Here is a 24706-nt window from a genome sequence, read left to right as displayed (position 1 = left end):
ATGGCAGCCACAGTGCATGGGATATAACAAACGAGACCTGTTCCTTACATCCTGTGCTTCTGCTGTCTCGCTCTGTACTGCGCATGCAGAGTTCAGAGCGACCCTGCATAGAAGCAGGTTTGTAGGGGGAAAAGCCAGTGCCATCTTGGAGACGGGTCGCACTGCTGGTAATGTGTGGATGTCTGTCTTACGGCCACCCACCCCCTTGAGGTGTGTGTAGCGCTGTGTGTGGAGCAGAGTTGAGCAGTGTGGGTGTGTGGCAGATCTGTGTGTTTGTGTAGCAAAGCTGTGTGTGTAGCAGCGTGCCTGGCAGAGCAGCAGCATGCGTGCGCGTGTAGTGTGCGCAGCAGAGGTGTGTGGTGCGTTCGCAGCAGGGCTTTGTCCCATTTTTGTGCAGCGGAGTATGCAGCGTAGCATGCGAGCTACTCCGTTTCCGTAATTACCATTCAGTCCTATGGAACTTAGGGAAATGGCGTAGCCCGCAGAGGTACATGGCTTTCTTCAAGCCTCATTCAGATGAACTGGACAGATGCAGAAATTCTACAAAAAAGTCTTCTGTGTGAGAACTCAACGTCTAATATACCTTCCTATGTGCGTCCATTAACCCATTCTATCTGATAATCCAGCATGGATGTTGAAATGTTGCATTCTTTTATGTACCATGGGTGAATAAAGCTTATACCATTTATTTTTTTATTTTTTTTCCATTTCTCTGGAGTGCCGCTTCACCTTTTTTTTCGTTTGTACTACTGAATAAGTTTGGAGTCAACCCTTGGAAGCTGAGCATCCAGTTGGGAGTATTAGGTCGGGTTCACACGTAGCGTAAATACTGTGGATTTTCCGCAACTTATTTAATTGCGGAGCATCCGCAGCGTAATACAGTAGCAGCAGAGGGGGTGATAATTGAACAAATCTCATCCACACGCTGTGTAAACATCCGCTTTTTAAATAAAAATAAAAATCTGCTGAATGTCAATTTATTGTTGCTATTCTGTTGCGGTTTTTCCCTATTGATTTCAATGGGGGGGGGGGGGGCGGCAACAAATAGCAGATGTTGTGATTTTTTTTTTAATTAGAAAAGCTGCGATTATGTCGCAAAATTCGCTACTCAGGAAAAATAATATATATATTTTGTGTGTGTGTGTGATTTGGCTGCAGCAGTCACACAGGATGAAACCTCATCCATGGAGGCAGGGCTGGACGCAGAAGCAGAGAGATCTGGGTGAGTTTTTTTTTATTTTTATATATATATGTGTGTATATATATATATATATATATATATATATATGTGTGTGTGTGTGTGTGTGTGTGTGTGTGTGTGTGTATATATATATATATATATATACACACAGCTGCAGCCAATTACAGGCTGCAGCGGTCACATGGGATGAAACCGCATCCCAGGAGGCTGGGCTGCACGACGTCAGAGGGACATGTGGCTATGGCTACAGGTAAGTGTAGACTTTTTTTTTTTTAAAGTGTTGCTTTCCGCAGAGGACATTCCGGCTGAAAAACTGCACCATCATTTTCCCTGCGGGGACCAGAGCGAATATGCTGTGTACTTTTACGCAGCGCATCCGCCCTGTGTGAACATACCCTAACTTCAGTTCTGTCAGTGTCCTCTGATGCTTGTTTTCTACATTAATGAATAAATATCTGGTCATGCCCGAGAATGATTTTTCTTGAAAATTATCCAGTCCTATATTGCTGTCTGGGGCAAGTCATGTGACTTTACAAGTAAAGGGCTTCTTCATACTAAGGGTGAACCTAAAAGCGCATTTCCCCTGAAATTTAAAATCCACCTGGTAAATGTGTAAGGGTATGCGCACACACACTAATTACGTCCGTAATTGACGGACGTATTTCGGCCGCAAGTAGTGGACCGAACACACTGCAGGGAGCCGGGCTCCTAGCATCATACTTATGTACGATGCTAGGAGTCCCTGCCTCTCCGTGGATCTACTGTCCCGTACTGAAAACATGATTACAGTACGGGACAGTTGTCCTGCAGTGAGGCAGGGAGTCCTAGCATCGTATATAACTATGATGCTAGGAGCCCGGCTCCCTGCACTGTGTTCGGTCCACTACTTGCGGCCGAAATACGTCCGTCAATTACGGACGTAATTAGTGTGTGTACACATACACTTATTGCGCAGTCCTCGTCTAGCAAGTTATCAAGTATAATAATCTTATTCAGACATTTCTACTGGGTGACAACCAGTATAGCCACTATTACATCTCCGCCAACGGTTGTCACTCAGCTTTCCCAACTCCAATATAAGCAAATGTGCCTCACTGTGGTTTCAAGCATATACCAAGGCACAAGGAAACAGATTTGGCACTCAGGGGCCTGGGAAAGCCGATCGACATCCCCTGTAAGACTTGCTAAATACTTCTAGAAAAAAAATAATTACCACTCCTAGGGAAAGTAACATTAAAGGGGCTGTCCAGCAAAAGAAAATAAGGCTGGTATTGCAGCTCGGTCCGATTCCCTTGAATGGTGATGGGCTGCAATACCAGACACAGCCAACAGACGAGGATGGCGCTGTTATGGGGGGGGGGGCAGACCCTTTTTTTGAATTTTGGCTTCCCCTTTTAAAAAATAAAATGTACTCAAAGTTGCCAGTGGGTCAGAATGATGGCGTTATCTTAGTTCCAGAACCCCTGCCCCATTCCTACCCAAGTATTGTGCTTTATGCAATACAGTATAAGTCTCACTGATGACTTTCACCCTCTATAGAGGAATGTGCTAAAAATCCTGACCATCTCTCGCTTCTGGGATTTTAACAGGGGTGAATAGAGGAGGAGATAGTTATTTTGCTGCCCCCCCCCCCCCCCATTATGGAGAATGGCACTTAAATAAAGTAACTTTTTGTTTATCAGTGTGGTCATGGCCTAATGATCTTTTCTTATCTTGCTGTGTAGCTGGTGGAGAGGTTTTGGAAACCGGTTGTGGATCCACTCAAATCCTGCCTAAGAGTACAACTAAGATCGTTTCCAGCCACCGTCCCGCTCCATCATGGGATTTTGGGGTAAGTGGCATTTGGTGGCGCAGGATTTCTCCTTGTTCTTGGTGGCCCCATGCCTATGTTGAATCTGTGCTTAGTTACGCAATACTCCTACTGGTACAGGTGACAATAAAGACCATTTCAAAGTGATTTTGTCTTTATCAAAGACTTGAAGAACTGCTTGAAAAAGATTATATTTTTAACTATTGATGACATATAGGATAGCTTATCTAGCATATACCATCAATTTGTGATCGGTGGGAGCTGCCTGCTTGACTGGGCTTCAGTATCAGACACAACGTAAGTATAAGAGTGGGATTGTGATTGGTGGGGCCGAGTGGCTGGACTCCTACGGAGCACACATTAATGGAATATTCTGGGGATATGTTATCAATAATTAAAGGGAACCTGTCACATTTAAAATGTAGTCCAGTCTGCAAGCAGCATGTTATAGAGCAGGAGGAGCTGAGCAGATTGATACATAGTTTTGTGAGAAAATATTCAGTATGACTAGTATTTTATTAATTTAAACCCTCTGCTCATTCTATGACTAGAAGTCCAGTGGGCGGTCCTAGTCCTTAATTGACAGCCTTCCGTGCATGAGTGTGAATATAGAGATCTCTGTCAATCACTGATTAGGACCGCCCACTGGACTCCTAAGCACAGAATGAGCAAAGGTTTAGATAAATAAATTACAAGTTCTACTGACTATTTTTACACAAAAACATATATCAATCTGCTCAGTTCTTCCTGCCCCATCACATGCTGCAGATCGGACTGAATTTTCAGTATGATCGGTTTCCTTTAAAAGAACAGAACTCCCCTTTTATAGAGCGGACCGACGCTGAATCTGTACTCGGGGGCAAAAAGTAACGTACGAAAAGCAAGTATCCGTTCATAATAGAGATACATTTTCTGGTCTGCTTTATAACTACAACACCAGGGCCCCTGTAGTTCTACTGAACTTCGATAGCAATAGGGTTCTATGGTCATTTCAGTTCAGTGGAACTACTGGAGAACTGGATGTTGCGTCCGTAATACAGGCCCTAAAATGCAGCTGTATGACACTATACAAACCGTAACATGGGAGTAGGTCACTCAAGCGATTTACGTTATTGATGGGAAACTTTTGCTTCCTCTTTTTTTTTCATGTGTCTTTTGTTAAATGAGGATCTTATTCTTTTTAGGTATTAGTAGATGATAAAACAGAGCCATTATACTATGTTCAGTTACTACAAGATTGCATCACATCTGTTCCCTACCACCACACATATTAAAGGAAGTCCTATTAAATCTCTTGGCTGTCGTCCCATGTTTTCTGGCACTATAAGGCTGGGTTCACACGACCTATTTTCAGGCGTAAACGAGGCGTATTATGCCTCGTTTTACGCCTGAAAATAGGGCTACAATACGTCGGCAAACATCTGCCCATTCATTTGAATGGGTTTGCCGACGTACTGTGCAGACGACCTGTAATTTACGCGTCGTCGTTTGACAGCTGTCAAACGATGATGCGTAAATGGACTGCCTCGGCAAAGAAGTGCAGGACACTTCTTTGCCACGTAATTTGAGCTGTTCTTCATTGAACTCAATGAAGCACAGCTCAAGATTTACGAGCGTCTCAGACGGCTCTCAAAATTCGAGGAGGAGCATTTACGTGTGAAACGAGGCAGCTGTTAACTGTCTGTCTTTTCACACGTAAATGCCTCTCATAGTGTGAACATACCCTAAATTCTACAAAGCTGACAGCAGGCTATTTGCATTTTATTTAGGTTATTGGTAACATGTTTGGCTTTTGTAACTTCTCGCAAAACTATATTTGCTTTACACGATTGTAGTCTGTTCCCTAATATATGTCCATCCTGTTATAGATTCTTACTAGTGAACCAGGATCTGAATAAAAGCTTATACACCGTGCAGGTACATCCTATGGAAGACTTACAAAGAACAGGTGAGCATGCTTTCTAGGATATACATTGTAGTGAACAGAAATTCTCGAGGTTGTGTCTAACGCTTTTATTCACACGACTGCGTGTCAAATCGGGCTATAGATATGCATTGATTTTAATACATCCGAGTGATAGCCGTAAAAAAAAGACGGCCGTCACCCGGCCGATTATCCCTGTCGTATGTAAGGCCTTAGGGTGTTCGTTAAAACCGTCCAACCTTAAAGGGGTGCTTTCTTTTCTCAAGAAAAGGGGTTGTTCGAAGCAAGCCAGGTTATCCGCTAATGACTGCTGGTCTGACTTTCCTAACCCCCGAGGATCATCTACAGTGGTCAGGGGAAGCCACGTCCTGCTGCAGGGAAAATGTAGCATTCAAATGAATGGCCGACCATGTAAGGAAAATCATAGAAGGGCATTTAAAGCCCTAAAACAGCACAAGGACAGAGGTTTTCTCGATGGGACAAGAGAGCATATATCCCCCCCCCCCTCCCAAAAACAAATTAATAAAAAGTTTTTCTGTTTTTATGTATGTGTGTGTATATATATATATATATATATATATATATATATATATATATATATCTCCAAATTATTGGCATTAAAAAATATAACACATCTCGGAAAATACTAGTCCTCATAGGCTACTTTGATAGAAAAATAGAAAGGTTTTACGGCTCTCAGAACGCACTCTGTAACTTTAATGACTATGGATCCTGTAGATAAAATCGAATAAGGTGACAACAATCAAATTGTGATGTCTCCAGCATATGTGTGTATGTATATATATGTGTATATATATATATATATATATATATATATATATACTAGTCCTTCTCAATGAATTGGAATATCATCAAAAAGTTAATTTATTTCAGTAATTCAATTCAAGAAGTGAAACTCATATATTATACAGATTCATTACACACCGAGTGATCTATTTCCAGCATTTTTTCTTTTAATGTTGATGATTATGGTAACAGTTAATGAAAACCCAAAATTTAGTGGCTCAGATAATTAGAATATTATATAAGCCCAATTTCAAAAAAGATTTTTAATACCGAAGTGTTGTCCTACTGAAAACTATGTCCAGTGTATGCCCTCAATACTTGGTCGGGGCTCCTTTTGAATGAATTACTGCATCAATGTGGCGTGGCATGGGGGCGATCAGCCTGTGGCACTGCTGAGGTGTTATCAATGTGGCATGGCATGGAGGTGATCAGCCTGTGGCACTGCTGAGGTGTTATCAATGCGGCGTGGCATGGAGGTGATCAGGCTGTGGCACTGCTGAGTATTATGGAAGACCAGGTTGCTTTGATATCGGCCTCCAGCTCGTCTGCATTGTTGGGTCTAGTGTCTCATCTTCCCCTTGACAATACCCCATAGATTCCCTATGGGGTTTAGGTCAGGCGCGTTTCCTGGCCAATCAAGTGCAGTGATACTGGGGTTATTAAACAGGTATTGGTACTTTTGGCAGTGTGAGCAGGTGCCAAGTAGTGCTGGAAAATGATACTAACCTAAACACCATAGAGAATCTATGGGGTATTGTCAAGAAGAAGAGTCACCAGACCCAACAATGCTGACGAGCTGAAGGCCACTAACAAAGCAACCTGGGCTTCCATAATACCTCAGCAGTGCCACAGTCTGATCGCCTCCATGCCATGCCGCATTAATGCAGTAATTCATGCAGAGTTGGAGCCCCGACCAATTATTGAGTGCATATACTGGACATACTTTTCAGTAGGCCAACATTTCGGTATTAACTCCTTCCCACTCCAGGACCTACTATTAGGTCACGCTAAATAGAAAGTTTGCGCTCCGTGACCTAATAGTATGTCATGGGAATGACCACCCTTCCGCTCCCTCACCCGGCACTTTTATGAGCTGTGACAGCTGCTGTCTTGTACAGCAGTTGCCGCAGCTCCTTCCCCAGGGACCGATCGCGTTGTCCCCGCCGATTAACCCCTTAAAAGCCGCGTTCAATAGCAATTGCGGCTTCTCAGGGGTTTAGGCACCATTGACGTCCTGCGACATTGTCGCGTGCACTGACGGTTGCAATGGCAACCAGAAGCCTAATAATGGCCTCCGGCTATGCCATTTACGGAAGCCTAGTGGGTCCTGACAAAGTCCGGACCCCCTATGCTTGCTGTCCGCGTGTAGCTGACATCTCTAATACACGGCACTATGCATTTAGTGCAGTGTATTAGAATTGCAATCAGGGCTTCCTGCCTTCAAGTCCCCTAGTAAAAAGAAAAGTTGCATAAAAATAGAAGTTTTTAAGTAATAAAAGTTAAAATCCCCCTTTTCCCTTATCAGTCCTTTATTATTAAATAAATAAACTATACATAATTGGTATCGCCGCGTCCGTAACGACATGATCTACAAAAGTTATTTATCCCGCATGGTGAACGCCGTAAAAGAAAATAAACCATACCAGAATCACAATTTTTTGGTCACTTTACCTTCCAAAAAATGAAATAAAAAGAGATCTAAAAGTCACATGTACCCAAACATAGTACTGATTGAAACTACAGTTCGTTACACAAAAAACTTGTTCTCACATGGCTTTCTTTATGGAAAAATAAAAAAGTTATGGCTCTTAGAATAAGGCAACACAAAAAGTATATGAGATTTTTTATAAAAAGTATTTTAGTAAATGCCATAAGACATAAAAAAAACTATAAACATCTGGTATCGCCGTAATCGTATCGCCCCGCAGAATAAAGTGAATGTAATTTATAGCGCACGGTGAACGCTGTAAAAAAAACCTAAAAAAAACCATAGTAGAATTGCTATTTTTTTGTCACCAAGCCTCTTAAAAAAACCAGAATAAATTCTCATCAAAAAGTCGCATGCACCCCATGAAAGCTACAATTAATTCCTCAAGGGGTCTAGTTTCCAAAATGGGTTCACGTTTAAGGGGTTTCCCCTATACTGATACCTCAAAAGCTCTGCAAATGCGACATGGTTCCCAGAAACGAATCCAGCAAAATCTACATGCCAAATAGCGCTCCTGCCATTCTGAGCCCTGCCGTTTGTCCAACCAGCAGTTTATGACCACATATATTGCCGTAATCGGGAGAAATTGCTTTTCAAATGTTAGGGTGTTTTTTTCTGTGTACCTTTTATCGGAAAAATATGTGATTTGCAATTTCACAGCCTAGTTCCAAAAAATGCAGCAAAAAAAAACGTATGGGCTAAAGGCTCACTATACCCCTCGATAAATTCCTTGAGGGGTGTTGTTTGCCAAATGGGTTCACTTTTGGGGGTTTACACTGTTTTGGCACCACAAGACCTCTTCAAACCTGACATCGTGCCTAAAATATAGTTGAATAAAAAGGAGGCCTCTAAATCTACTAGGTGCTCCTTTGCTTCTGAGGCCGGTGTTTTAGTCCATAAGCACACTAGGGTCACACGTGGGTTATTTCTAAAAACTGCAGAATCTGGGCAATAAATATAGAGTTGCGTTACTCTGGTAAAACCTTCTGTTTTACCCAAAAAAATGGACTGAAAAGGATTTATCTGCAAAAAAAATAAAAAATGCAATTTGTAAATTTCACCTCTACTTTGCTATCTATTCCTGTGAAACGCCTAAAGGGTTAAGAAACTTTCTAAATGCTGTTTTGAATACTTTGAGGGGTCTAGTTTTTAAAATGGCTTGATTTATGGAGGTTTCCAATATATAAAGCCCCTCAAAGCTACTTCAGGACTGAACGTGTAACGTCCTAGAAAAACAAAAGAATGTTAAAAAAATGATGCCAACATATAGTAGACATATGGGATATGTGAAATAGTAACTATTTTGTGTGGTATGACCATCTGACTTAAAAGCAAATACATAAAAATTCTATTTTTTCCAAATTTTCTCTCTCTTGTTATTTTTCACCAATAAACACTGAATATATCGACCAAATTTTACCACTAACATCAAGTCCAATGTGTCACAAGAAAACAATCTCAGAATCGCTTGGATAGGTATAAGCATTCCAGAGTTATTACCACCTAAAGTGACACGTCATATTTGAAAAATGGGCTCTGAGCCTTAACCCCTTAAGGACGCAGCCTAGTTTTGGCCTTAAGGCTCAGAGCCCATTTTTCAAATCTGACATATTTCACTTTATGTGGTAATAACGTTGGAATGCTTAAACCTATCCAAGCGATTCTGAGGTTGTTTTCTCGTGACACATTGGGCTTCATATTCGTGGTAAAATTTGGTCGATATATTCAGTGTTTATTGGTGAAAAATTGCAAAATTTAGTGAAAATTTGGAAAAAATAGCATTTTTCAGAATTTTAATGCATCTGCTTGTAAAACAGATGGTTATACCACCCAAAATAGTTACTAGTTCACACTTCCTATAAGTCTACTTTAGATTGGCATCGTTTTTTGAACATTCTTGTATTTTTCTTGGACGTTACAAGGCTTAGAACATAAACAGCAATTTCTCATATTTTTAAGAAAATTTCAAAATCCTTTTTTTTAAGGTACTTCTTCAGTTCTGAAGAGGCTTTGAGGGGCCTATGTATTAGAAACCCTGATAAAACACCCCATTTTAAAAACTAGACCCCTCAAAGTATTCAAAACAGCATTTAGAAAGTTTTTTAACCCTTCAGGCATTTCACAAGAATTAAAGCAAAGTGGAGGTGAAATTTGCAAATTTCATTTTTCTTGCTGAATTTCAATTTTATTAATTTTTTTTCTGTAACACAGAAGGTTTTACCAGAGAAACACTACTAAATATGTATTGTCCAGATTCTGCAGTTTTTAGAAATGTCCCACATGTGGCTCTAATGCGCTCGTGGACTAAAACACAAGCCCCAGAAGCAAAGAAGCACCTAGTGCATTTTGAGTCCTCTTTTTTATTAGAATATATTTTAGGCAGCATGCCAGGTTTGAAGAGGTGTTGAGGTGCCAAAACAGTAGGAATCCCCAAATAGTGACCCCATTTTGGAAACTACACCCCTCAAGGAATTCAAATATTGTTGTTGTTACAATTTTGACCGCACAGTTTTTTCACAGCACCTATTTGAATTGGGCTGTGAAATGAAAAAAATTACATTTTTTCCAATAAGATGTAATTTTTTATAAAAATTTCTTATTTTCACAGGGAACAAAATACCCCATTTTGTTGCCCAATTTCTCCTGAGTGCAGCAATACCCCATTTGTGGCGATAAACTGCAGTTTGGGCCCATGGGAGGCCTCAGAAGTGAAGTAGCGCTGTGTGTTCTTTGGAGTGCAGATTTTGCTGGATTGGTTTTCGGGTGCCATGTCGCATTTGCAGAGCCCCAGAGGTATCAAAGCAATGGAAACCCACTAGAACTGACCCCATTTTGGAAACTACACCCCTCAAGGAATTCATTTATGGGTGTTGTGACCATTTTGACCCCATAGTTTTTTCACAGAACTTATTTGAATTGGGCTTGGAATTAAAACAAAATTAATTTTTTCCAATAATATGTAGTTTTGGCTGAAAATTTCTTATTTTCACAAGAAATAAAATACCCCATTCTGTTGCGCAATTTGTCCTGAGTGCAGCAATACCCCATTTGTGGTGATAAACTGCCGTTTGGGCCCATGGGAGGGCTCAGAACGAAAGGACCACCATTTGGCCTACTGGGGATTTTCTCGTGCAAAGTCATGTGTGCAGAAGCCCCTGAGGTACCAGTACAGTTGAAACCCGCAAGAAGTGACCCCGTTTTAAAAACTACACCCTTAAGGCATTCATCTAGAGGTGTAGTGAGCATTTTGACCGGAGAGATACACCCCATAAACTGTAATGTGGGTTCTCCCGGGTATGGCAATACCCTACATGTGGCTGTTATCAGCTGCCTGGGCACACAGCAGGGCTCAGAGGGGAAAGACGAGGGGGGATAAGCTGTGCGGAGTGCATCAGGGTAAGTAGAATTGGGGTAAATTATAAAACAAGGGATGTATGATAAATTTTAAACCACTCTTTCATACAGTGCTCTGGTTTTTCGGGACACGCGTTACATTGATATATTGTGTCCTCCCTTATACCCCTCTTATAGCAGACTTTGCACCTCTTTTGACTTTTTCCCTTCTTGCCAGTTTGGGGAACTTCTCCTGGAAAGTGTTGCCCTGGTACGATGCGTGTGGCCCCGCTTCCAGAAGTACTGGGTGCCCCCCCGTTCCTGGTCCCTAAAGATTAGGTTCTTGATAATCACCTCTTGAAATTCCAGGAAAGTTCCCGTCTGGCCTGCACATCGATGTAGCACGTACACATTGTACAATGCCATCTGTATGATGTGCACGGCCAGCTTCTTATACCACACCGCATTGCGCTGTAGGGCTTCGGGACTTGATCTGACAAGTCCACCCCTCCCATGTACCTATTGTAGTCCAGGATGCAGTCTGGTTTAGGGGTCTCTGTACTGGTACCTCGTACAGGTACATGGGTACTGGTGTGACATCTCTCTTGTCCTTGTACTTGACACACAATATGTTGCTGCTAGAATGTGCCCTGCGCTCACCCCTTCTTGTTTGCCCTGCAGAGTCTTAGGGAGGCCTCTCAGATTTCTTCTAGCAGTGCCGCATGCCACAGGACTGGAAACGAGGCAGTTGAAGAGTGGGACGCCGGTATAAAAATTATCCAGGTAGAGGTGGTAACCCTGGTCCAGCAGTGGGTGCACCAAATCCCACACAATTTTTGCATTAACTCCCAGTAAGGGGGGGGGGCATTCTGGGGGCTGAATACTGGTGTCCTTCCCTTCATATATCCTACATTTGTAGGTATACCCTGATACACTCTCGCACAGCTCATACATCTTCACGCCATACCTTGCCTTCTTACCCGGCAGGTACTCGCGGAATTGAAGCCTCCCTTTAAAATCCACCAAGGACTCATCAATAGAAAGACACTTCTCAGGGGTGTATGCTTGGGAAAACCGGGCACTGAAACAGTCTAATAGGGGTCTCCATTTATACAAACGGTCAAAACTGGGGTCATCTCGGGGTGGGCACGGCTCATTATCAGTATAATGTAAGAAGCGAAGTATTGCCTGATTTTTTTTTTTTTTTTTTTAGGTTACAGTTCAGTTCTGAAGTTGCTTTGATGGACCTATATATTAGAAACCCCTATGAAACACCCCATTTTAGAAACTAGACCCCTCAAAGTATTCACAACAGCATTTAGAAAGTTTATGAACCCTTTAGGTGTTTCACAGGAATTTAGAGCAAAGTATAGGTGAAATTAAAAAAAAATTTTTGTCAGAAAATCCTATTTATACCATTTTTTTTATAACACAAAAGGATTTATCAGTGAAACGCAACTTAATACGTATTGCCCAGATTCTGCAGTTTTGAGAAATATCCCACATGTGGCCCTCGGGCGGTAATGGACTGAAGCGCCGGCCTTCGAAGCAAAGGAGCACCTAGAGGATTTTGAGGCATCCTTTTTATTAGGCACCATGTCCGGTTTGAAGAGGTCTTGTGCTGCCAAAACAGTGGAAACCCCCAAAAGTGACCCCATTTTGAAAACTAGACCCCTTGAGGAATCCATTGTAGTTTTCTTGGTGTGCATGCGACTTTTTGATCAGTTTTTATTCTATTTTTAGGTGGCGTGGTGACTAAAAAACAGCAATTCTACTATTGTTTTTTTAATCAATTTTTTTTACAGCGTGCACCGTGCGCTATAAATGACATATTCACTTTATTCTGCGGGGCGATACGATTACGGCGATACCAGATGTTTATAGTTTTTTTTAATGTCTTATGGCGTTTGCACAATAAAATACGTTTATCATTCACTTTTTCTGTTGCCTTATTCTAAGAGCCATAACGTTTTTATTTTTCCATCAATAAAGCCGTGCGAGGACTTATTTTTTGCGTAACGAACTGTAGTTTCGATCAGTACCATTTTTAGGGACATGCGACTTTTTGATCTCTTTTTATTCCATTTTTTGGGAGGTGAAGTGACCAAACAATTGTGATTCTGGTACGGTTTATTATTATTTTCTTTTACGGCGTTCACCACGCGTGATAAATAACGAAATAATTTTGTAGTTCAGGCCGTTACGGACGCGGCGATACCAATTATGTATAGTTTATTTGTTTTATATGTTTTTATTAATAATAAAGGACTGATAAGGGAAAAAGGGGGATTTTTACTTTTAATACTTTTAAAACTTTTATTTTCTTATTTTTACACATCTTTTTTTTAACTTTTTTTTAACTTTATTACTTTGTCCCACTAGGGGACTTGAGGGCAGGAGGCCCTGATCGCTATTCTAATACACTGCACTACATGCGTAGTGCAGTGTATTAGAACTGTCAGCTACTCACTGACAGCAAGCATAGTGGGTCCTGACTTCGTCAGGACCCACTAGGCTTCCGTCGATGGCAGAGCCGGACGCCATTGTTTGGTGTCCGGTTGCCATAGCCACCATCGCCAGCCGCTATCGCGTAGCAGGCTGGCGATTGTAGCTTAACCCCTAAAAAGCCGTGATCACTATTGAACACGGCTTTTAAGGGGTTAATCAGCGGGGACACAGCGATCGGTCCCCGCTGTAGGAGCTGTGACAGCTGCTGTACGAGACAGCAGCTGTCACAGCTCCTGTATGTGTCGGGAAGACGGCCGAAATGGCCGTTATTCCCGCGACGTAATAATCCGTCGCTGAGCGCTAACGATACAGTTAGCGCGACGGATTATTACGTCGCTGAGCGCGAAGGGGTTAAAGAGGCTCTGTCACCAGATTTTGCAACCCCTATCTGCTATTGCAGCAGATCGGCGCTGCAATGTAGATAACCGTAACGTTTTTATTTTTAAAAAACGAGCATTTTTGGCCAAGTTATGACCATTTTTGTAGTTATGCAAATGAGGCTTGCAAAAGTCCAAGTGGGTGTGTTTAAAGGAAAAAGTCCAAGTGGGCGTGTATTATGTGCGTACATCGGGGCGTTTTTACTACTTTTACTAGCTGGGCGCTCTGACGAGAAGTATCATCCACTTCTCTTCAGAACGCCCAGCTTCTGCCAGATCACGCTGTGACGTCACTCACAGGTCCTGCATCGTGTCGGCCACATCGGCACCAGAGGCTACAGTTGATTCTGCAGCAGCATCAGCGTTTGCAGGTAAGTAGCTACATCGACTTACCTGCAAATGCCGATGCTGCTGCAGAATCAACTGAAGCCTCTGGTGCCGATGTGTCCTCGCTCGTCTGACACGATGCAGGACCTGTGAGTGACGTCACAGCGTGATCTGGCAGAAGCTGGGCGTTCTGAAGAGAAGTGGATGATACTTCTCGTCAGAGCGCCCAGCTAGTAAAAGTAGTAAAAACGCCCCGATGTACGCACATAATACACGCCCACTTGGACTTTTACTTTTAAACACACCCACTTGGACTTTTGCAAGCCTCATTTGCATAACTACAAAAATGGTCATAACTTGGCCAAAAATGCTAGTTTTTTAAAAATAAAAACGTTACGGTTATCTACATTGCAGCGCCGATCTGCTGCAATAGCAGATAGGGGTTGCAAAATCTGGTGACAGAGCCTCTTTAAGGCCCAAACTAGGCTGCATCATTATTAAAAATCTTTTTTGAAATTGGGCTTATATGATATTCTAGTTTTCTGAGAGACTAAATTTTGGATTTTCATTAACTATTAGCCATAATCATCAACATTAAAAGAAAAAAATGCTGGAAATAGATCACTCTGTGTGTAATGAATCTATAGAATATGAGTTTTACTTTTGGAACTGAATCACTGAAATAAATTAACTTTTTGATATTCTAATTCACTGAGAAGGACTAGTTTGTGTGTGTGTGTGTGTGTGTGTGTGTGTGTGTGTATATGCGCATATATATATATATATATATATATATATATATATATATATTTGATTCATATATGTGGGGTTAGGGACTGCCTCCATTTTTTGATCTTGCACTCCTCCCACTCCTCCCATTCAGCACTGGGTGATTTTAATTAGTTTAATGGTGGTTCCTACCATCCCTAGATATATGTAGGCTTAGTCCCAGTTCTGGGTGTATGTGCAGCGTAGGTTCCCACCTCATAGAGGTCACCTTGTCGTGGCAGGTGGGCTCACACAATTTGATCAAAATGTGCGCTAAGAACCTCCCTATTGTAAGTAGATTGAGCAGTAATGCATATTTATTTATACTTAGCGGCTTATGTGGCATTAGTGTTTGCAGTGTACAGTCGCCATTTTATTGTGTGCTGTATATACACACACATACATATATATACACATACATACATATATATAGACATACATCTATATACACATACATCTATATACACATACATATATATACACATACATCTATATACACATACATATATATATATATATGTATGTATGTGTGTATATATATATGTATGTGTGTGTATACACAGCACACAATAAAATGGCGACTGTACACTGCAAACACGAATGCCACATAAGCCGCTAAGTGTAAATAAATATGCATTACTGCTCAATCTACTTACAATAGGGAGGTTCTTAGCACACATTTTGATCAAATTGTGTGAGCCCACCTGCCACGACAAGGTGACCTCTATGAGGTGGGAACCTACGCTGCACATACACCCAGAACTGGGACTAAGCCTACATATATCTAGGGATGGTAGGAACCACCATTAAACTAATTAAAATCACCCAGTACTGAATGGGAGGAGTGGGAGGAGTGCAAGATCAAAAAATGGAGGCAGTCACTAACCCCACATATATGAATTACAAAAATATATATATATATATATATATATATATATATATATATATATATATATATATATATATATATAAAAAAATCTACAAATATGTAATTTATTTGTGTGTGTAATCCGTAACATGATTGTGTATCTATGTCGGTACTTGATCTCTTTCTTTCATTATGTCAAACACAATGCAAGAATATAATGCCAGTTGCGGCACCTTTTACATTAATTGTGACAATGAACATGAGACTAGGTAAGGCGGGTGAAGCTATCGTACACATGACTTATCCTTGTTGATGCCATGACAATTAGAACAATAATGAATGGGCAGAGACCCAACAAGTACAAGTTACAGGCGAGGCCAGATTAGCTGTCACGTAGCATGTCGTGTTATTATGTCACATTAGGATTTACTTAATCAGCCGTGTACTTTCTGCCTTACCTGTAACTTCGTGTTTTGTCTATTTTGCATTTGTACGTTGTACAGATGTAGCAGTGTTCAGTTTGTCCTTTTGATATAGGTTTGCAGGTGAACGCACTACATTATGCTCCCTATGTAAGTTTAGAAACCGTGGTACTGGAATCCTTTGGTCTGAAGCCCAACTATGTTTTGCATAAAAAAAAAAAAAAAAGAATAAAAACACTGCAGCGGGTGGGGAAATTCGGATGTCAGATCCGTGTGCCAGTCTGCTGTGTTCACTGCACTATACTGGCACCTGACAACAGGCATCGACAGTCTATGGAGGAAGTTGAAAATACCTCTGTGTTGTATACTATGTACCCCATGGTAACAACTGCCCGCATGATGTGCTAAGAAATAAAATGTAAGGGTTGAATATATAACTGCAGACCCCAACATTTTAGGAAAAGTCACGCTTCAAGTCTAGGGTCCCTTTAATTGACTGAATTGCGTCTGCTACATATTAATATTAGTTGTTTTAATCACATAGTCAAATTGTGTGGGGGAATCTGAGGTAATATTAGGGAACATCTTTTATAAAAAAAAAAAAATCCCTATTATATTTCTACTAGTCGAATTCCTCCCCTTACTATTGTGGGGAATAATAGGCGAGACTGGCTGTAGGGGAAATGCGGCGCAGGATGTAATAGGGTCAGTTCACACAGTTTTTTTGTTGCTGATTTTGACACGGGAACCGTGTTGGAATCGGCGCTAAAAAGTGGCACAAATCGGCTGAAGGAGTTTCCCTTCTCTGTAACCCCCAGCATGGAGAGCCATGACCATGTATTACATGGTCCCCCGTTCATGTGAGTGGCTGCTCTGCACATTTTCCCTACAGCGTCACTACTGGATGCCAACTACTTCCGTTAGCAATACCGCCTGTTTTTTTTTTTTGTTGTTTTTTTTACGATGTGTTGTTTCTTATATCTAGGACTATGCAAATCTTTTAGATGATACTAATGTTCTTTGCTTCTGTTTTTCCAGAGCTGAAGTTTTCTTTGGAGCAGCGCAGAGCAGCGCTTCGCTCTTTTTATACACTTGCTCTTTCGCGCTACTTTAACCCTGACGTTGTTGATGGAAAAAACAGTAAGTTCTAGTTCCACATAACTAATTGAAATATACTGTATACCCACTGTACATTTCTTATGTGATGTGGTAGGACAATGTAGCACCAAGTTTAGCACCAGTGCCTAACGCTTCCTATAATTTCATCTGTTTTTCACTTTGACCGGTTTTTGTGCATTTACTACTGGTTTCAGTTCCCACCGCAGCATGTTTATGGTCAGGGCTGTGCCTTTTACTTATACATAGTTAAGTCAGGAATTTTTTGGGGCAGAGCTAATATTCATCAGACCATAACTCTGAATTAGTGACGCCACTGATGCATCGCCAATTAAATTTCGGTTCATGCTTCGTTGATGGCAGTAAATACATGTTCTACATGCTTACGACTCGGCTACGACCGCTACAGAGCCTGCCTTGTGCTATGTAACGTGGAGAGGCCATATAGAAAGAAATGTAAAGTAGTAATCTGAAATCATTACCAAATTCTCTGACCCGTATGTATGTAAGGTTCAGCTAGTGATCGTTACATAAGGAGACACGGGTGACTGTAAGGCATAGATGATGATGATTGGGATAGCTTTACCGAGCTTTATCAAGCCCAACAGCTAAGATACTTGAGACAGACTGGTTGCTATGGACACATTGCCTGTTAGCTGCAGGCTTTTATATGTGGTTGTCAAGCAGCATTTCCCTAGTAACCAATCCCAGATTACTCTATTCTTTAATGGAGACCAAATGACCAAAAAATACGTTTTATTCTGCCACATGCCGTATGCAAATTAGGTTTTCATGTCCGCCGAACCAGAAAGTGTCCGGCACCTTGAGCTCCCTCTCCTCTTCGGAGCTGTCAACTGCGGAAGGGAGGGGTTGGAGCTCAAGATGCCGGACCCTTCCTGGTTCGGCGGACATGGGAAAGCTAATTGGCATACAGTGTGCGACAGAATAAAACGTCCTCCTTACCACGACGCACGGACTAACATATTCTACCTTTTGTATGTTTCTACCCCCTTAGGCCAGATTCACACGAACGAGTGCAAACTCTGATGTGAATAACAGCCGTTTTTCACATCTGGATTGCACCCCTGCGGGTCCCGTTTTCAGATCCCCATGGACTTGAATCTATCGAGGGATCCGTGAAAATGGAACAAAATAGGACATGTTCCATTTTTCAACAGACCCTTCACACGCTCCATTGAACGGCCCCATTGAAATATATGCGTCCGTGTGAAGGTCGTCACAAGGGCGTATACCACAGTCGTCTGAATTTGGCCTTACCCTATCGCTAACTTGCGGTGTTAGCCGCTTGGAAGGCTAAAATCTGATGACAGACTCCATTTAACCCTTTCAGTGCTGACTTTCTGTAAATTAGCTTAACTAGCATAATCTTTTTTTTTTTTTTTTTTTTTTTTTTTTTTTTTTTTTTTTTACAAAAACCTGTCAAGAGATTCGCACGCACTGTGAAGTATAGTTTCAGCTCTGGATATCAATATCAAGATAACCAAATCCCATTGTTCTCACCTATAAGCCCTGTGGTCAAAATTGTACACCCCCTTTGCTTTAGTAACTAAAGCCCAGCGATAGTAAGCATTGAATGAAGGTGTCCAGAAATCGCTTTATGCCGTGTTCACCGGAACGTTTTTCAGTTCAGTGACATCTGATTCCGCTCTGAGGTCTTTTCTTACATGAGTATTGTATCTCACCTGCCATTATTCTTCAGTGGAGCTCCCTTCTATTCTGACAGGCTCTGTAAAATGAGCCCGGGCATTGTTCAGTAATGTCATGATCAACTTCAACCATAGAATACACGACTCCAATATAACGCAACCCTGAAAAATGATGCATGAACGTGTGATGTATGGTTTTAGGAACACGGGGTGATTTACTAGGCAAAATGTGTCCAATTTATGTCTCTAATTGTGCCAAAATAAACTGGTTACATGGCGTGGTCTAAATTTATTATGGGGGAGTGGCTTAGAGGAGTTGTGGAAGTTAGAAGTTTCTGGAATTACAACCTGTTGTCGAGGAGACACAATGTTTGTTTAAACTGCCGTATCCATTTACCTGGATATAAAACTACCGTAACTGCATACATTGACCCCTATAAATGTCATTCATCCTTGTAGCTCTATACACAAATGCTGCAGTGTAAACACTGCTGGAGCCTCAACTAGGATACTTGAGGCCCGAGATCAGGGGCCAATTAGAAAGCCTTAATATCAGAAACTATTAAAGCCTATGTTCACCTTTATTCACCATTTACAGTTGACCTATAGAAGCAGGGCCACCATCAAAAAGCTCTGGACCTCCTGCATCCACGTGGTCAGCAGTATCCTTGCAGACTTAAAGGGGTTATTCCACCACAACAACTTATCACCTATCCACAGGATAGATAAGTGTTTGATCGCTGCGGGTCCCACCATTGGTACCCCTACCGACCAAGGAAACTGGAGTTCCTAGTCTCCTGTATGAACGGAGTGGCAGTTCACACATGTGAGCTGCCACTTCTTTTCGTTTCTATGGGACTGCAGAGATCGCCTTTGTGCAGTAAAAACGGTGAATGGGCCGCAGTGCTGATTTAGTGCTTTGACCCCTTCACCGTTTTCACCCTGGCCACCTGCTGTGAAGGGAACTGCGACACTGCTCCATTTAAGTAAATGCGGCTGTCTTCAGTTCCCTGCGCAGTTGGGAGTGCTGCGGTCCAGGGAAAACTTAGAAGGGGATGCAGCGCTTATTCAGCGCATCTGCCCCATCGTTCTAAGGATCAGTTGGGGGTCCTGTATTCTAAGCATATGCCATCACTTTATGAGCTAGGAATAAACCTTTAATAGTGGTGACAAGTTGCCTTTAAAGAAGTACTCCAGCAAAAAAATGTTTGCCTATATAGTGCAGCATAGGCTATTATTAAAGAATAATGTAGAGAGTCTTGTATATACCTGTTCTAGTTGATGTGCCATTTATGCATTGTATGCCATCTTGGTTCCTTCTTTCCCTCTGATATGTTTCCCCTAATGCAGACTACATTTCCCACGATTCTTCTGGTTTTGCAGAGGTAGAGGGGACGGAGTCACACTTCACGTGCTCTGCTCTGAGTCCTAAGTTCAGCAAGTGATAGATCAGTGACAGAACTGATGTACTCACACTACAGTGTCTGTGTATCCTATGTGATGCAGCTTTAGCATGTATCCTCTGCCTCTTGCTAGTGATCTATTTCTCCATGTCCGTTGTTGCACGGGAGAGCAGCATCTCATAGAAATACACTAGACTCTGCACAAAGCATTTACAGATAGTATGGACAGTCCGTGTGAGTCCGTTTATAACTCTGCAGCTAATCATTGTATGGACTCGCCAATTATATCACTTCACTCTTGCTCCCTTAGGCTGGGTTGACCCAGAGTTTTTTGCAGGCGGAAATCGACCTCAAAATTCTGTTTGGAATTTTGGGGCAGATTTTGCTTTGCTTGCACGCCGATTTTCACGGCGTTTTTCGACTGCGGCCATTGAGCGCTGCGGGCAAAAAAACGCTGCGATATACGCTTTCTCTGCCTCCCGTTGATGTCAATGGGAGGTCAAAGGCGTAAACGCCCAAAGATAGGACATGTCCCTTCTTTTACTCGCGAGACGGTTTTTCCGCTCGCGGGAAAAAACCGCCTTCGCCTCCAATTGAAATCAATGGGAGGCATTTTTGGCCGTTTTTTGGCGCGTTTTGTGACGTGGTTTCCGCATCAAAAAACTCTGTGTGAACTCCCCCTTAGGGCATAAATAATTTCTTCAGCAGCACTATATACATGATGGACATACAGAGGAACAAGGAGGGTGTAGATGGGTGGGCAGACCTGGGAGGAGATTCAAAGCTACCAGGAGGGATGTGATTGGTGATGAAATGATCCTGTAGTTCACAGGAAGTCATCTACACAGCAGACGCTGACCTTCTGTCTACACATGGTCTATTCTGGTGATCAGACTGAGATCACATGACACTGCTGCCCATAATGAAAGGGTTCAAAATGTGTAGATACAACTGAGCTGGGAAGAAACAAATAACACTGCTAGAATATTGCAGGTGAGTTAGCATGATTATGTAAAGAAAAAAAAAAAACAACAACGCTGGAGCGCTTCTTTAAATATTATAGTACATTTTGTATTAAAGAAAACTGAAAATTTGGCCAGTCTATAGAGCTATGTTTGCCCCTCCTAATTTATCACTCGTCTGAATGGCAATCTTCCCCCAATTGTCCTCTTCAAGGCAGCAACTGAGTCCTTTGCTGGCCTCGATAACCTGACAACTCCGCAGTGATGTCATGAGAAACATAGGAGCTTTTATCGGAAATCCTGCTGTGGTTGGCAATTGGAGAATGTCCTATACGAACTTCCGCGTCACAGTGCTGCTCAGAAGTCAGGTCAGCACAGGCTTCAGCCCAGCCCTAGAATAGGAGAGCCATGGATCTCCAAAACGGTGAAACTATTGGGGAAGGTAGAGTTCCATGACTCTAAATCTGCAATGTTCCTTTAATTTCTTTCCATAATTTTTCACATTTTGTATTTCTCTCAGTTCCTTATGAGGAGACATTCGCATCCGGCTTCACTCACCATGCTCACCAGTGCTACACTGTATCTAGCACCCACAAATGCTATGCAGTGAAGACCGAGCTGCATCTGCTCTTCCTCGTATTCAAGCCAGACGTACCTACGTTCAGCATGCAGACTATTGCTAACAAAACCTTGCAGGTGTTCAGCAAGGATTTTTCTTTCTGAGCAACATTCGAGATATTGTCCAGGATCTGCATCCTTGTGCTTGCAAAACCCACAGAGCACTTTCACCTTATTATTTAGAGACACCGTAAAAGCCATTTCCATTTCGTAGTTAGTGATCACTATTTGCATCATCGCTCATTGTTCAAAGCCACCTGTTCTTTATCTGTCAGCAATCCCCTAAATATTTACTTAACGAGCCCATTGAAACTTTCAGATGTTGCAACACCAGGAAATTATATATTCTGTATCAGAGCTACATGACGAGCTGAATGACGCTGTCCGCTGATTAGCAGAGCTGAATTTGACGTCGAGGTGTTTGTTTTAACATTAAGATAAGTGTATTTACATTAGCCCTTTTTTGCAGTGATGACCAAAACCCAAAGCACCACATTTTTTTAAATGAAATAAACGTGAATAATTCACCCCAATGCAGTAGTTTTGCCTTCAGATCGCTACATGAGTTGCGCGAATGGCCACGTTCATCAGTGGTTTGAAAAGTGGCGAGGATCTGATGGACTTTGCTATCAGGGTGACACTAGCAACCGGCATCATTGTTGCCTAGTGACGATTCTCGTAAGAGCGGCGTGCCAGCCTGCAGTGCTTTGTGTAATGTAAATGACGATATGATGATTTTTACATTGGCCAGATCAATAGTTTAACCGTTTATCTTCTCCTTCCCTCACACTGTCATTATGATCCCTCAAATCTCCATGGTTATTGGCCCTGACAAATTCGGCTCTGCTGTATTGACCAACTCGGCTCCTCATCATCTGTATAGGAGTACGTGACGTAGTGTTTCCTACTGGAAAGCAGTCTAGGTGGCTTCTCGGCAGTCTTTTCATCTTTGTCAAAGAGCCATGTAACCTAATCCTACTGTTTCCCAGTATCCAGACAAGCGTGCTGTTTAGCTTACAACAGGTTTTTATTTTTTTTTGGGTTTTCTCAAGTGTCATTTTTTTAGTGGAAATTCTGTTGACAGAATTAAAAAAAAAAAAATCTCCTCCTTTTAATAAAAATTCACCAATTCATGTTGGGTCCAAAATTCCGTGCAGATTAATTTCTTAATATATGTTTAGTGTGGTCTGGACTCTATTCTTCTGATACAAAGCTCCAAATCCCCTGCATAGGGTCTATTCACACAGTGCAGTCAAATTGTAATTTATAGCCATGATTTAGCAAATTCGCTGTAACTATGGCAATTAGTAGTGATGTCAGCTCCCTGTGTGAATAGACCCTTATATTTGAATAGACCCTTAGAGTTAAATGATAAAATAATGGCCGCCTTCAGTCGCCACTAGGGGGATCTTGGAAACTCCCTGCATACAGATTTATCATTGAACTGGATGGGAGCTGTATAAATCTGTATACAGTAAACTCCCCCTAATGGTGATTGGAGGTGGCCTGAATGTCATCATTTAACGCGAGGGCTGAGAATGGAAGCAGAGGATTTGAAGCACTGTATAAGAAAGACCTCTACAATGTATATTATGAAATTACAAAAACAAAAAATTTTAACTTTTCACTAAAAAAACGAAATTGTCAACGGTTTCTTGGTTATCTATTCCTTTGCCTAGGAATCCTAAAATCCCACAAGGGTTGTCACCCAGATTTCTCACTCAACTGAATAGTACATTTGAAAAGTTTTGCAGTGGATCCATCACCTACTTGTGCATCACTGCCTTACTTGACTGATTTGCCATTCAGGGTTCAGGGAAAGCTGGAAGGCAACCTCTATAGCAGTCATTTCCTGCTGTCCCGACCTGAACAGGCATGTTTATGGGGGAGTCAAGGAAGATGGTTGTCGGACTAAGGCTGGGTTCACACGACCTATTTTCAGGCGTATTATGCCTCGTTTTACGTCTGAAAATAAGACTACAATACGTCGGCAAACATCTGCCCATTCATTTGAGTGGGTTTTGCCGACGTATTGTGCCGACGACCAGTCATTTACGCGTCGTCGTTTGACAGCTGTCAAACGACAACGCGTAATTTGACTGCCTCGTCAAAGAAGTGCAGGACACTTATATACATTATATGCAGGGCACTTCTTTGCAATGTAATTTGAGCCGTTTTTCATTGAAGTCAATGAAGAGCATCTCAAGATTACGGGCGTCAAAGACGCCTCGCAAAATGCGAAGAGGAGCTTTTACGTCTGAAACGACGCAGCTATTTTCTCCTGAAAACAGTCTGTCATTTCAGACGTAAAAGCCACTTCTCGTGTGCACATACCCTAACGATTGTTCGGTCAACCACCACCTACTGCAACCAGCAGCTTTAGTCCTAATGGTCTCCAAGTAATGAAACGGGCAGCCTGGATGTCCATCAGTCGGGTTTCTAAAGGCTGCATATTCATGTTCTTATTAAAAGGGAGTATATTTATGTGATAATTGTATGATCATTTTGTAATAAAGTTATATTTTACTTGTTGTTTTGGTTCATTGTTTCTTGTTGTCATTATTTCCTGCACTACATTCCACGTTTACAGCATGTCCTGCTTTCTGATATCTAATTCTTGTGGCTATCTAGTGCAATGTCAGGCCCCACGCACATGACCGTAGATTTCGCCCATAATTACGGACCCATTCATCTCAATGGCCGACAGACACTTTCCCGTATATTTATGCAAAGGTTTCCGTGCCGTAGAAACCTTCCATAAAAAAATAGGACATGTCCTGTTTTTTTATTTTATGGACCTTACTCCCATACTTTTATAATGGGAGCACAGTCTGCAAATGTGGATGACTGTCCGCAGGCGGCCATGACCGTAATCACGGACCATGAT

At 41.8% G+C, this 24706-nt stretch overlaps 1 protein-coding gene across 2 annotated transcripts in view; it reads left to right on the top strand.

Moving 5' to 3' along the window:
• Window positions 1-24351, top strand: part of FUZ (fuzzy planar cell polarity protein) — a 59175-nt gene extending 34824 nt beyond the window's left edge. For both annotated transcript variants that reach the window (XM_075840191.1, XM_075840190.1), the window contains 4 exons: window positions 2926-3032; window positions 4880-4959; window positions 17092-17193; window positions 21722-24351. In XM_075840191.1, the coding sequence (XP_075696306.1) occupies window positions 2926-3032; window positions 4880-4959; window positions 17092-17193; window positions 21722-21924 (492 nt within the window). In that variant the 3' untranslated portion in view covers window positions 21925-24351. The remainder of the gene's footprint in view (window positions 1-2925; window positions 3033-4879; window positions 4960-17091; window positions 17194-21721) is intronic.
• The last annotated feature ends 355 nt before the right edge of the window (window positions 24352-24706 follow it).

Source organism: Rhinoderma darwinii, chromosome 10, assembly GCF_050947455.1.
Source record: "Rhinoderma darwinii isolate aRhiDar2 chromosome 10, aRhiDar2.hap1, whole genome shotgun sequence".
NCBI classification, from domain to species: Eukaryota; Metazoa; Chordata; class Amphibia; order Anura; family Rhinodermatidae; genus Rhinoderma; species Rhinoderma darwinii.
The sequence above is the reverse complement of the archived record's forward strand: the minus strand, read 5'-3'. Positions and strand labels throughout refer to the sequence as shown.